General features: G+C 43.4%; 1 protein-coding gene across 5 annotated transcripts in view; it reads left to right on the plus strand.

Moving 5' to 3' along the window:
* Positions 1-10,628, plus strand: part of LOC121857743 — a 100,851-nt gene extending 90,223 nt beyond the window's left edge. For all 5 annotated transcript variants that reach the window (XM_042353865.1, XM_042353867.1, XM_042353868.1 and 2 more), the window contains 6 exons: positions 1,526-1,957; positions 4,717-4,965; positions 5,456-5,617; positions 6,487-6,585; positions 7,858-8,789; positions 9,296-10,628. In XM_042353865.1, coding sequence (XP_042209799.1) covers positions 1,526-1,957; positions 4,717-4,965; positions 5,456-5,617; positions 6,487-6,585; positions 7,858-8,789; positions 9,296-9,449 — 2,028 coding nt within the window. In that variant the 3' untranslated portion in view covers positions 9,450-10,628. The remainder of the gene's footprint in view (positions 1-1,525; positions 1,958-4,716; positions 4,966-5,455; positions 5,618-6,486; positions 6,586-7,857; positions 8,790-9,295) is intronic.
* Positions 10,629-13,825: the final 3,197 nt, after the last annotated feature.

Raw genomic sequence — 13,825 nt, forward strand, 5'->3', positions numbered from 1 at the left:
TATATATATATATATATATATATATATATATATATATATATATATATATATATATATATATATATATATATATATATATATATATATATATATACATATATATATATATATATATATATATATATATATATATATATATATATATATACATATATATATATATATATATATATATATATATATATATATATATATATATATATATATATATATATATATATATATATATATATATATATATATATTTCATTAATAATAAAGCACGCGGACTCTACATACAATCATGGCGGGTTGAGGTGTTGATTATATATATATATATATATATATATATATATATATATATATATATATATATATATATATATATATATATATATATATATATATACATATACATACATACATACATACATACATACATACATATATGCAAGTAAATCACTGTAGGTGCGCGTGATCCAGGTAATATGCTGATAACCACAAGGAAAAAGAAGACACGAAGTTCCGAAGCGCTTTCGTGTAATTCACATCTTCAGGGGTGAGCACAGACTAAGGAGAAATACATAACAAGGCAAATATATATATACAGTAGAGGAAGGTGAGAGCAAGTCCACAATAGTCAGGTTATTAGGTAGTGACCCTACTAATCTTCAAAAAGCACAGCAGCAGTCGGTAGTCAGGTCAGAGGGTAAGATGACCCAACCTTGTTATGTATTTCTCCTTAGTCTGTACTCACCCCTGAAGATGTGAATTACACGAAAGCGCTTGGGAACTTCGTGTTTTCTTTTTCCTTGTGGTTATCAGCATATAAATATATATATACAGTATATATATATATATATATATATATATATATATATATATATATATATATATATATATATATATATATATATATATATATATATATATAATCATGAAGCTAGCAGGCTGTCAGGCTGTATGTTGCAATTCAATACAAATGTCTTTAAAAATTTATTAATGCGTAGAAAAACCGTCTTAGCATGAAATAAGAATAAAAAGTATTTTGGGAAATGAGGATACAGCACATTGTTGTGACTTAAAGATTACTATCAATGCGGTAGTGTGTTCACTGGAGTGTGGATAGTAAGATAAAAAAATAAAACCATGACCTAAAGATTTAAATTATTAGGTAATAGTATTTTTTTAGAATAGAATCAATTTCATAGGCTTTTATACATAACACTGTCATTAGTCTGTGGGTGTCGACACCCCAGGTTGTTGATAGGTGTGCTAGGCCGCGTTGCCTCACACACAATCATGCTTCACCTGGCTTTGTCACTTGCTTCAATGTTGTGTAATCACCACCACGCCCGTTCCTGTTGTATTGTGTCATCACCACACTACACATTAACATTATGTTGTATTGTCACACATCTTATTAGGTTGAGCACCACCGACACACTTGCCTATATAGTCACACGATTATATCTATGTTATGTGGTACGCTACACCGTAGAGTATTTGAAATATTTTGGAGTGATAACAAGGTTGACGTGTACAGACCATCGAGGTGCAGGGGGAGAACATCCAGGGCTACAGTGTGGTGGACATACGCAATGCGCGCCGACTGCAGGTGATGTCTACCTCCTGCGGGGTGAAACTCCATTTGAACCGCGTCACCGCCACCCTTCCTCACGTCACCCCCGTCACTTCGGAGTCCCACTGCAGCCTCGCCCTCAGGGTTTGGCAGTCACAACTGGACGTGGTCTCTGTCAAGCACATAAAGACCATGAACGTCTCCCACAGCAGCATCAACAGGTTGCACGGCGGCCAGCTGGAGAACTTAGTGCTGATCAACACCACGGTGGAGAAATTGGACGGGTTGACGTTGACGGGGCTGGGAGGCTTCTGGCTGAACACCGAGGTGGGTTCCATGTTCAACCTCACTATCAGGGCCGCCTTCGTCGCCAATGACCTACATATACGCAACAAGGTGAGTCATAGTCTACTGTGTGAGTCCCAGGAGTTGTTTATGTCGTAGCCATTTTTCTTTAATCACTTCTGTTTTGACTTTCTTGATAATGATTGTCGCTGATGTCTCACTAATGACCCCCGCTATTTACTCCTTCACACACGCTGTCATTCTCTTGTTAGCAATCGCTGTCAATTATTTTGTTGTCTTTTACGGCTGCTTGGTTTTGGTGAACGACAGCTTGTAAATAAAACCCGCGTGGTTGGGAGTCCAAACCCAGTGCTTCTAGGAATACGAGGGGATCCCTACACATGAACCATGCGGCGGTCGACAAAATTAAGAAGAAAACCCAGAAATTCAAGACGTGGGTTCGGTCAAACGATGAGCAAGACAGGAGGATGTATGCAAGAGCCAGAAACCAAGCAAAGATAGAGTGTAGAAGGGCTGAAAAGGAGTTCCAGAGGCTGGTTGCAAGCGAGGTCAAGTCAAACCCAAAGGCGTTTTACCGCTATGCAAAGTCGAAATTGAAAACGCGAGTAGGAGTATCAGACCTGAGGCTGGTGGATGGTAGTTACGCAGATTCTGACCAGGATAAAGCTGAGGAATTGAACAGCTTCTTTTCCTCGGTGTTCACAAGAGAGGATACAACTAACCTTCCTGCGTTTGAGGACAAACGGTTCGACACAGCACTGACCCACCTTGTGTTCACAGAAGAGGGTATTAGAAATAAACTGTCCACGCTAAAGGTCCATAAAAGTCCCGGACCTGACTTGGTGCATCCTAGAGTGCAAAGAGAGTTGTGCAACGAGCTTGCAGAGCCCCTGAAGATCCTGTTTTGTAAATGCCTATCTTCAAGAAGGGTGATCGTTACTCCACGAACAACTATAGACCGGTGAGCCTGACCAGCAAAATATGTAAAGTACTTGAGAGTATTATCAGAGATGCCGCAATGGAACATCTAATACGAAACAACCTGTAAAGGATTGCCAATACGGTTTTATGCCGGGGCGCTCCTGCTTAACACAATTGCTCAAGGTATTGGATATTTGGACCCATATTCTGGAACGGGGTGGTAATATCGACAATATTTACCTAGATTTTGCCAAGGCTTTCGACAGTGTACCCCACGAAAGGCTGAAAATCAAACTGGAAGGGTACGGAATTTGGGGAAATGTCCTAGCGTGGATAGAAGACTTTTTACATGATCGCAAGCAGTGTGTGGTGATTAAAGGCACGAAATCGTCATCTGTACCTGTCACAAGTGGGGTACCACAGGGCAGTGTATTGGGCCTGCTGTTGTTTGTTTGTTTCATAAATGACATGCCTGACGTTGTACACTCCTCCATACAAATGTTTGCCGATGACGCCAAGTTATTTCGGGAAATTAAGAACCAAACGGACTGTGAAGAGCTGCAGAAGGATCTCTGTGGGCTCCAGGAATGGTCGAAGAAATGGCTGCTGAGATTCAATGTCACGAAGTGTAAGAGGATGCACCTGGGGCGTACCAACGGTAAGGAGGCGTATCACTTGTCCCAACGAGATGAAAAAACTGCACTAGTTTAGACTGACTGTGAGAAGGACCTAGGTGTGTATGTTGACAATGAGCTGAAGTTCTCGGGCCATTGCGAGAAGAAGGTAAATCAGGCAAATAAATTATTGGGTCTTATAAGAAGGTCGTTCAGATATCTAGTCCCTCGTAACGATCTTCCGGAGTGAAGTGCTTCCCCATCTGGAGTACTGTCACCCCATCTGGTCCCCGAGATATGGTAGGGACTGTCAGTTGGTTGAAAATGTTCAAAAGAGGGCCACCAGATTGGTGCCTGCACTTCGGCACCTCAGCTACCCTGAGAGATTGGAGCGCCTGAACTTGCCTAGCTTATACTACAGACGGGCAAGGGGGGACCTAGTTGAGGTGTATAAGCATCTCAGGGGGCACTACTGAGTTGAGTGTCCTTACTTGGAGCTGGCGGACGCTCGCCCCACAAGGGGTCACAGCTCAAGATTGAAGAAGCCGCAAGTCCAGAAAACTGTGAGGGCAAACTTTTTCGGAGGGAGGGTTGTAAACTCTTGGAACAATCTACCAGAGAGAGTTGTGACGGAACCGAGTGTGAGATCTTTCAAGATAAGACTTGACCAACACTGGAGTGGGTTCAGGTACATTCAGGAGCCGGTGCATGCCCAGTATTTGCCAACAGTGCGTGATAGAGACGTGACCGATCGCCCAAGCGGCTAACGAGCCGATCAGTGGCGAAGAGGATAAAAGTAAAAAAAAGTACTTTTGTAACGCCTTTATAATGAAACCCACGTAGTTAAAAGTACACGTACATCAATTTAACTTTCATGTATGTTACAATGAAAATACTGCACTGTAAAAGTATGTTGAACTGTACATACGTCTTTGGGTCTTCTGGCTATTAAATGAAAAAAAATTACAGTGTACGAGATACTGTACTGGGGAGGAGAGAAAAAGATAAAAAAGGAAGAGGTGGCAAAGAAGGGGAGAAAGGAGAAAAGAAAGAGACGGATGCTATCTCTGTCGGTTTTGTCTGTTTGTCTATATATGTTTTTTTATCTTTACCTGGCATTCATTCCAATGAAGGAAAAAGTACAAACGTAACCTTAAACTAACTTTATTTTAGCTATTTAAGAGTATCCTATAATTTTTTTCTTTGCTAAAATTTAGATTTTTTGTGACTTTTTTCCCCGGTCACCGAAAAGAAAAAGATCACCTCACTATTTACGTATGTTTTATTTCATGGTGACGTGTGTATGTGCTGCAGGTAGAAGAGGGATGGTTGACGGTGGACCACGTGAACAAAACAAGCATGATAACGCTAATTAGGGTGTCAAGGCTGGAACGGAAGAGCGTGGTGGTGCGTAAGGGCAGTACTCTTGTCATTACCGATATACTGTGTACCTCAGCAGCCAAGGAGGCCATTTACGTGGAGGTTGGTGGCATGCTCAAAATAGTGAGACCCGGGTTCCTCCTGCCTTCTTTCGGCGTTATCTCCGTCGCTACAAGGGACCAGGTGTGTACGTTATGTCATACTTACTTTGATTTACCCATTCACATTTATTTATTTACTCATTTATTTACATTTACTTATTCACCCACTCACTCACTCCTTCACTTACTTACTTTTACTTGTTTTATCACTCGCATTGTTACTTATTACTCCCACACACACAATCATTCACTCACTTTACTTGCCAATTTATCCTCTTCGCCGCTAGCCAGCTTCCTACCCGATCGGGTGGACAGTTCTTTTTATTATATTGAGTATATATTGACTTAGGTTAGGGTAGTTCTGGTTAGTCAAGTTATGTTAGGTCTGATTAGGTTAAGTTATGTTATGTTAGGTCTGATTAGGTTAAGTTAGGTTACGTTAGTTCTGATAAGTTAAGTTAAGGTTAGGTTAATAAGGTTGAGGTTAGTTCAAGATTGCTTAGGTTAAGCTAGAAGATATTTTGCCCCTAACAAGTGTGTGACTGATCTGTCCGTTCCTGGTGGCGAGGCAGGTGATGGCCCGTCATTCAGAAGGGGTGCTGATCCACGTCAGGAGGCCGACACCCACCGTCGACGACCTCAGCAACCTCACCGTCACCACCATGCACAGGTCCCCTTACTGCCGCTCCCTCCCGCTCTTCCTCCAGATCTGCGACTTCTCACAAGCCCCAGAGGTACGTAACCACTACCCTGCCATGTCCCTCTCACAAGCCCGAGGTACGTGGCCACTACCCTGCCATGCCCCTCACAAGCCCCAGAGGTACGTGGCCACTACCCTGCCATGCCCCTCACAAGCCCCAGAGGTACGTGACCACTACCCTGCCGTGCCCCTCTCACAAGCCCCAGAGGTACGTGACCACTACCCTGTCATGCCCCTCTCACAAGCCCCAGAGGTACGTGACCACTACCCTGCCATGCCCCTCTCACGAGCCCCAGAGGTACGTGACCACTACCCTGCCATGCCCCTCTCACACGCCCCACAGGTACGTGACCACTACCCTGCCATCCCCTATCTCACACCCCACAGGTACGTGACCACTACCCTACCACCCCCTCTCACACACACATACTCTGTAAACAATGTAACACTGTATTGTACTAATAATGTTGTATTACTTATTAGTGTATGCGCTCACTGTAGAACAGCATATCACCTGAGCACTACATAGCATTAAGTTGTATGAAAAGACTTTTTTTTAATTCGTCCTGTTGTATGCCCGTTGTAACACCTGGGCAATGTCTAATTTTACTGTAGTATTATAAAATTGAGTTTAAGCGATGTCGGGTCACCTGAAGATCAGGCCCCAGACTATTTTTACCTCAAGATTAACCACCCGCACACTAACCTAACACAATCTAACTTACGGTGGTTAAACTTAATGTGAAATAAGCTGGGGTACGACTCTTCAGGTGATCTGCAATGTCTTCCTTTAAAATTTAACAAACTTTTTATTTGGTCTTATTATTCAAAATAGCGTATAACATTAATATGACGCGTATAACATTAATGTGACACTTATAACATTAATGGGACGCCTTACAGGGGGTAGTGAGTGTGGACTTGGCCGATGGACAGCTGAGCCACCGAGCCATCATCAGAGAGGCCGAGAGCGTCCTACTATATCCGTCATGTATTGAGAAGGTTCGTGGAGAGAGAGATAGAGAGAGAGTTTACAAGGTCATAAATATCAAACTAAGCGAATGTGTTTATCTTCTTTTTTTTTAAAGGGGGTCCAAGATAAACTAAATACCAGGGTGTTTACAACATGTCATTATGATTACGGTTGCATTTAAAGGAAGCATGACTAATATAGCTCTGAGCTAACAATACAATCTTTATTGAGCTTTTTCTTGTGGCATGATTATATACTCCTAAGATTCTCACAAGAAATGAGCTTTTCAGATTCACAGAATATATTAATTTTACTATCCTCGGTAAGTAAATATTTGATACTCAAATAAGAACTTCAATCACACGTCATTTACTAGTTTCTGAGTCGAGGATTATGAGCTTTGATGTGCCTGTACAGTAACTTTAATTGTAAAAATATCCAACTCTTTGCCACTTCTTACAACAGATTGTTAATTGCCAAATGGTTGGGTGAGCGAGCAGTGCTGAGGTTCTTCCAGATGTTGTACTGAACTAATTGTTGTTGTTAAAGCACTCATCAATTACTGGGACACTGCTGTTGCTACACACGCTGAACGTTCATGGTTGTGTACTACACACTACACAGCCATGACTTCCGTCTTTACGGCGTTAACTATGCCTATATTCTTCACCTTTTTCCATTAATCTGTTGTCCATTTTTTTCGGGGTAGGGGGGGGGGGTGCTTCAAGTGGGAACCAAAGACCATCAAGAGAGGAGGATGTGCTGTATCCAAATGGCTGCCTATTTCTCATCAAACTGTAATGTCATAACAGTCATATACTGTATTGTCGGGTGGCATGTGGTGTAATGGTCAGCATGCTTGCCTCGCAAGCGAGTGGACTCGGGTTCGATTCCCAGCCAGGGTGAAACTAAGGGAGTTTCTTTACGCCATTTGCCTCTGTCTACCCAGCAGAAATTGGGGATCTGAATGTTAATCGATTTGCGGATCGTATTCTGGGGTAATGGTTAGCCAGCGCAGTTGGTGAGTTGTCCTGTCTTCTCGGACTATTCCTAGACACTGGGTCATGCATCTCGTTAAATTAGGGTGTGGTTGTTGTGGTGGCGACAGCTTTTACACCTTAAATAAATTCACGCTAAGGTGGCCCTTGGGCCGGCCATCGTTACACGAGGGATAACCATTATTATACTGTATTGACACTGAACGTTAATGGTATAAGTATAGCAGATGACAACAAAAATATACTGCAAGTAATAATATATATATATTTGCTTCTAGATCAACCTATATTTATGTCGTTCAGTTAATCCTGATGGAGGTGACCAACGCTACGACGGTGGAAAACGGGCGTGACTGCCAGACGTGGTTGGAGGCTACGGGTGTACATTTTACCAACATCACATATGGCGTGAATGACGTCACCCTCATCTCTTGCACCATCGACCTGCTGGCCCCTGACCGCATACTGAGGGACGTGGACGTGGAAAGCAGCAAAGTGGCCAAAGTGTCCGGGGTCCACTGGGCCGGCTACACTGGCGTCTTCAACAACTCATACTTCGGGCAGGTGGAAGGTTTGCAGGCCGACAGTCGAATGATAATGTCTAATTCCAGTGTTGACACCTTCCTGGAAGGCGGCCTCACCATCATGGCTGAGGGCATCATCTCCAACACAACAATCAAGGAAGTGAAAGCTGGCGGGATTAACGTGAAGGGACTGTCTCATATGCAAGACGTCACCATCGGTACACTGGCCAAGGGCGCCATCGTGGTCACCGAAGGCTTGCTCATGCTCTCCAACGTCAAAATAGAGGCAGCAGACGAGGCTAGCATAGTGGCTGATATAAACGGCGGCGTGTCCTTCCAAAACGTGACAGTATCCGGCAAACAGGTGCACTGGCGTGGCTACCTCGCTGAGCCTCGCACGCCCCTCAACCATTCCCTCATATTCCTCAATAAGCCTTATAGTGAAAGTAGCGAAAATGTTACCCCTCAGCCGACTACAGCACCGGAAAAAAGCACCACAGTTATGAGCAAACCAAATAAAACATCACCGAAAGCGTCGTCTATGGTACAAACTCAGACGACGATTTCTGCGGAAGGAGTCATCAGCTCTATCTCCCCGGATATGTCGGTGGCCTCTACCACCTCGTCCTGGAAGTGGGCGGGAGCGGGTATTGGCTTCTTCTTGGGACTCATTGCTGGCTGTTGCATATTTGTCACTGTCAAAGTCATTAAGTAAGGCTTGTCTTTGTTTTTATGTACAGTTGCCCACAGGTATAGTGTTCCACCCCTCGGCGGCCTTCCGAAAATGTGCCGGAGTCGGAATCAATTTATGAATGAATCAGCAACATGAGAAGAGCACTTTCCTCGTGTTACGGTCATGCATAAAGTGACTCCGACGATGCCACATGTTCGGAAAAGCCACCGAGAGGTGGATCACTGTTCCTGTGGGCAACTGTACGTACAGGGTACAGTATATGAGAAATAACAATTGCATATAACATAAAGAGATCGTCATTAAATAATACAGAATAAAAGCTGCCCAAGATACAATTCGCTCCAAAGGGTATCTTTGCGGAGGGGTCTGGTGAATTTCAAAATAAATATTGGGAGTTCTGTTATCTCGGTCAGGTTGTCAAAATCCTTCGTACGTTGCATCATACTCTCTCTCAAAAAACCGTATAGATACTTTTGGAGCGAGCGACCTACAGTTATTAATTTATCTTTATGTTTATTTTCAGGCCAAACAAGGGTCGGTTATCAATGCCAACAGTTTTCTGGCGAGTGAAGGATGACCATCACGAACTGCTGCAGGAGGAGCAGCCTACCGAAGATCTTCCCACTGTTCGGAGGGAAGAAGAATACCAGCCAGTCCCAGGCTCTGATATCTTGTAGCTTAGTGTTAGTAAACCGTAGCCCCGAAAGTTCCTAGTCTAGCATCAGTCATCGCCATCGTTCCGTACTATGGGCTTCATCGCCAATCAATACCGGGGTCCAAATTGTTCTAGCCTAGTATCAGTTTATCGTATTCGGATTCATGGTCTCTTACCGAAAATTAAGTCCCCCGTCGTTCAGGATTCGAGGTCTTTGTAACAACTACAGGGGTATTCGTCAACTTTCATGGCAACCCTTAGACACTCCCTACTCTAAGTATTAATTGTCTTCCAAGGCTCCACAGCCTTCAAAACTACAATGAATTAAACTTTAAGGTCTTTCCAGCTGGTATAAGTTAACTATTTCTCTGGGCTACGAGGTTTTCTAGCCTTGCATTATCCAACTACTGTACACACTTTGCAGCCAAGTGTCCTTTGCAAGCTTGGCTGGAAGATTAGACCATCTCCGTTACTGGTTCTAAATACTGTACATCGTATGGTTAAACCTGACTAGCCACTGCTGGTATCCTAAAATGCCCCTACTCTTACTAGTCAAAAAATTATAAATTTAAAATTAGCCCCTCCCCTAGTTTATTTTACCTTAAGATTAACCACCCAAATGCCTATCCTAACAACCTGATCTAACCTAACCCCCAGGTAGCATTTGGTTGGTTAATCTTCAGTGAAATAAAATGTAGTGTCTAAGCATTAGGGGGTATTAAAAAAACCTCCTCAGCGCCAAGACACAAGGAAGTCACACTGGGATGGTCAGCGTCTGATTTGCGATATTTTGCTTCTCGTTATCATTATAAAATACTGCAGCCAACCAACCTCAACTTGCCAGTACCCTTGTTATGTCCACTATTTTGTTCGGTAATAATTAAGTCTAAATATTAATATGTTCTTGTTTTAATTTAATCAAGACAATTTACCTGGTCCAGTCTGTGTGTCACTAAAGGTAAAGGAATACTGTAGTGGAGAAGTGATGTACAGTACAGTATATATGCCAACTTGGTGATTAATTAATAAGTATATTATATGCATTTTCTATGATAAATTAAGTATACACACACCTGACATTGTACCAAATAATACAAAAAACAATAAAAATTTACACAAAACATTCATGATAACACATAGAACACTAAACATATATTGTACATATGGAGTAAAGTGTAAACGAATAAAATACTTAATAAAACTTGTGTATCAATAATAAAAAATGAAAATAAAATATTAATTATACTACTTAGGAACTTCGGGTCCAATTGCCAAGGTAATGTTGTGGGGTACGTGATGTTTGGGTTCACACTCAGGATGGGATGGAGAAAGGAAAATCACAATGTGTTTCTCATATATATATTGTTGCACAGCACAGTGTTAAAGAGATACTAAGTCGGGCGAAGCTTGCTCAGGGTTCCTGTAGGGCGAGGAGCTTTCTGAGGGAGCGTGTGTATGGAGCTGTTGAGAGATGTTGCTTGCTGGTGGCGGTAAGTAGAAAGAGGTAGATCACCACGAGGTCAGGTCTTATATAGCAGAGGTAGGCGTGGCTTAATAGTTGACCTCCGTCATGTAAGGCGGCGCTGGTTGACCTACAGTAGACCACGAGGCATACACTGGGGAATTCGCGGGGTCGGCTACTCAGCGACAAGCGTTTGTAGGGGAGGAATCCACTACAATGTCACCAACTGCTACTGACAGTGACAAGACACAAATTTTCAAGCCGTTTTCCCTTGTAGCACACTCAAACACAATCTTATGGGATGCCACCAGACTGTTAGTACAAAGGGGTGAGGGGAAGCTCAGCCTCACCAGTACATTCGCCGAGGCTGACGAGAAGCCATTTGATCACAGTACATGCAGTACCCTCTTGTCTGTGGAGTAAGCCCAGTTGTGAACCTCTTCTTATTTGGAATTTTATTACAAACCAATAATTGGATGCCTCAGTACAAGATAATCTTAAAAGTTTAAGACTCGGCTGTACTGGGTGGTGACGTTGTAGTGGATACTCTTCCCCACAACTGCCAATCAGCTTACAGGTAGCACAAGCCCCAGCGACATCCACAGACTAGGTCTCAGGTGCGGGCGCAGGAGTACTACTGCTCACTGATTTATGACCTTCCGCTTACCAGCCAAGCAGCGACGAATTCAGCACACCAGGCCTCTCTTGCGAACTGCACGGTGATTGGCCCCGCACATTTCACACCTCACTTCTCTGATCCTGAGCAACCGTATAAATACGCGTAGGCCTCACTGCCAAGCCAGCCAGCCTTCGTCGTGATTGGACCTTTCTTCTGATCCTTCACCGCCAAAGCAGCCAGCCTTCTTTCTACTGTTGACGACCTGACTACAACTCGACCTCTCTGTCTACCACTAGCCTTCCCAGAAATCTTTTTTGGGGCAACGCCCCTTGGGGGCCTCCGCCTTTGGAAACGACCACGACTGCCACCGGACTACCTCACGAGCGTTCAGGACTGTCAACCCTAGTTAGCCCTCCCCACGGGTAGAGTGAGCGACCCACACTCCTGCTGGAGGGCAGCTATTGATTGGCGGTACTGACGTGGTTTGAGGTCTTTCTCTCTTGCTGAAATCCTTCCACACTTACCCTGGCCGAGGCACCTGCTTATATTTAAGTATTCGTGCTAGAGCCCCTCCAGTGGAGCACACCTCACAGTAGGTGGGATTGTGTGTGTCCGTTGGAGGTCGGGGGAACGCAGGCCAATCCGGCAGTGGAAAAACAGTGATAGTGCAGTTACACCACTGTCCGGGGGTCGCCTATAGGCACACTAAGAAGGGTCTTCAATAACCTTCTTTATCACCCACAATTATTATATGCTAGGAAGACACAAACAAATAAACCATGGCTACCTAGACGATCGCACGGCACAAATACAAATTGGCAGCTATATAGGACCACCCATAAAACTGAAAAGTGGAGTACCCCAAGGCAGTGTCCTTTCACCCACGCTGTACAATATCTACACAGCAGACCTACCAGAACCAGCTCCCTACAGTGAATACATAAGTTTTGCAGACGATATCGCACAAATCATCACATACCCTGGCAAATCAACAGCAATAATGGCACAACATACTGCCAACGCAATAGAGAACATCAACCAGTACGAAAAAAAGTGGAAGATACAAACGAACACCAACAAGTTCAAAATAATCCCAATCGCTAAAAGGAAAAAAGACCCCATTATAGTAGACAACAAAGTGATTCCATATGCCATGGAAGGCACTGTCCTAGGGTTGAAGATAACAACAAAAGGCTACAAAACATTCATCACCGAAAAACTTGCAAAAACCAGAAACATGGTAATTAAATTAAAACGCTTCAGAAGCCTGTCAACAAAAAAACAAGTTAAAGTTATATAGAGCCTTTGTCCAATCCCGACTAGTATATCCACCAATTCCCCTACATGCAATAAAACAAACAAACATAAAGAAACTGCAGACAATTCAAAACTTAGCCCAAAGGGATGTGTATAACATCAGATATCCTGACATAGTCACCAACCGTCAACTACACCAACGAGCGCAAATAGAACCCCTAAACGTTTACCTACACCAACACTCAAAAAGAATATGGACAAAGTTAGAAGAAATAGAGCCAGGACCAATCAAAGAATGGATGGAAGAGACAGAAGACGGAAGAAGAGAACACTCGTGGTTCCCTAAAAGTAAAGGAAGAGCCCTAGAACCCACACCAACTCCACTCTATTGAAAGATGCAAGGTTACCCCAGTGACAACCTTGGCAGCCCTACCACTTACAACATTAGATCATAAAAAGACAGGATGTTCTTAGCAGAAACACAAGTACCTGCCCTAGACTCCTCACCATTGGCTAGGACATAAGACCCGAAAATGTAAGACATAAAATTGCAATATTTGCTAAACATACAAACACCTGACATAAATATAACACCTAAGACGAAAATTAGCTGAAACACAAACATGAGATAACAGAAGCACTTGGGTTGAGCCCCAAGACCTAGCATTCTACTACTATTTTCCAATTTCCTCGCTTTTCTTCTTGCACTATCCACCAACCCCAAGTCCCTCCAAATTCCACCATTATTCTTCAAGTCCAGTTCCTGCACCACCAATCTAAGCACCTGCATCAAGATTTCTTCATACTTTACTTCACCCATCGATCGATCGATCGGAGAGCACTCATTCGCCAACCAGCCTTCGCCGTGAACGGACCTCTCTTCTGACCCTTCACTGCTAAAGCCTGCCAGTCTGTCTTTAACCGTTAACGACCCGAACGAAAACGACCACCTCACCACCATTACTCACACACCCGGGAAGCTCGTTCCAGACAACGCCCTTTCTGTGCCTCCCCACTGATCAGGGGTGACTCCTGATCAGAGGCGGCCCTGATTGGGAGA

The sequence above is a fragment of the Homarus americanus genome, unplaced genomic scaffold (genome assembly GCF_018991925.1).
Source record: "Homarus americanus isolate GMGI-L3 unplaced genomic scaffold, GMGI_Hamer_2.0 scaffold16712, whole genome shotgun sequence".
Lineage (NCBI taxonomy): Eukaryota > Metazoa > Arthropoda > Malacostraca > Decapoda > Nephropidae > Homarus > Homarus americanus.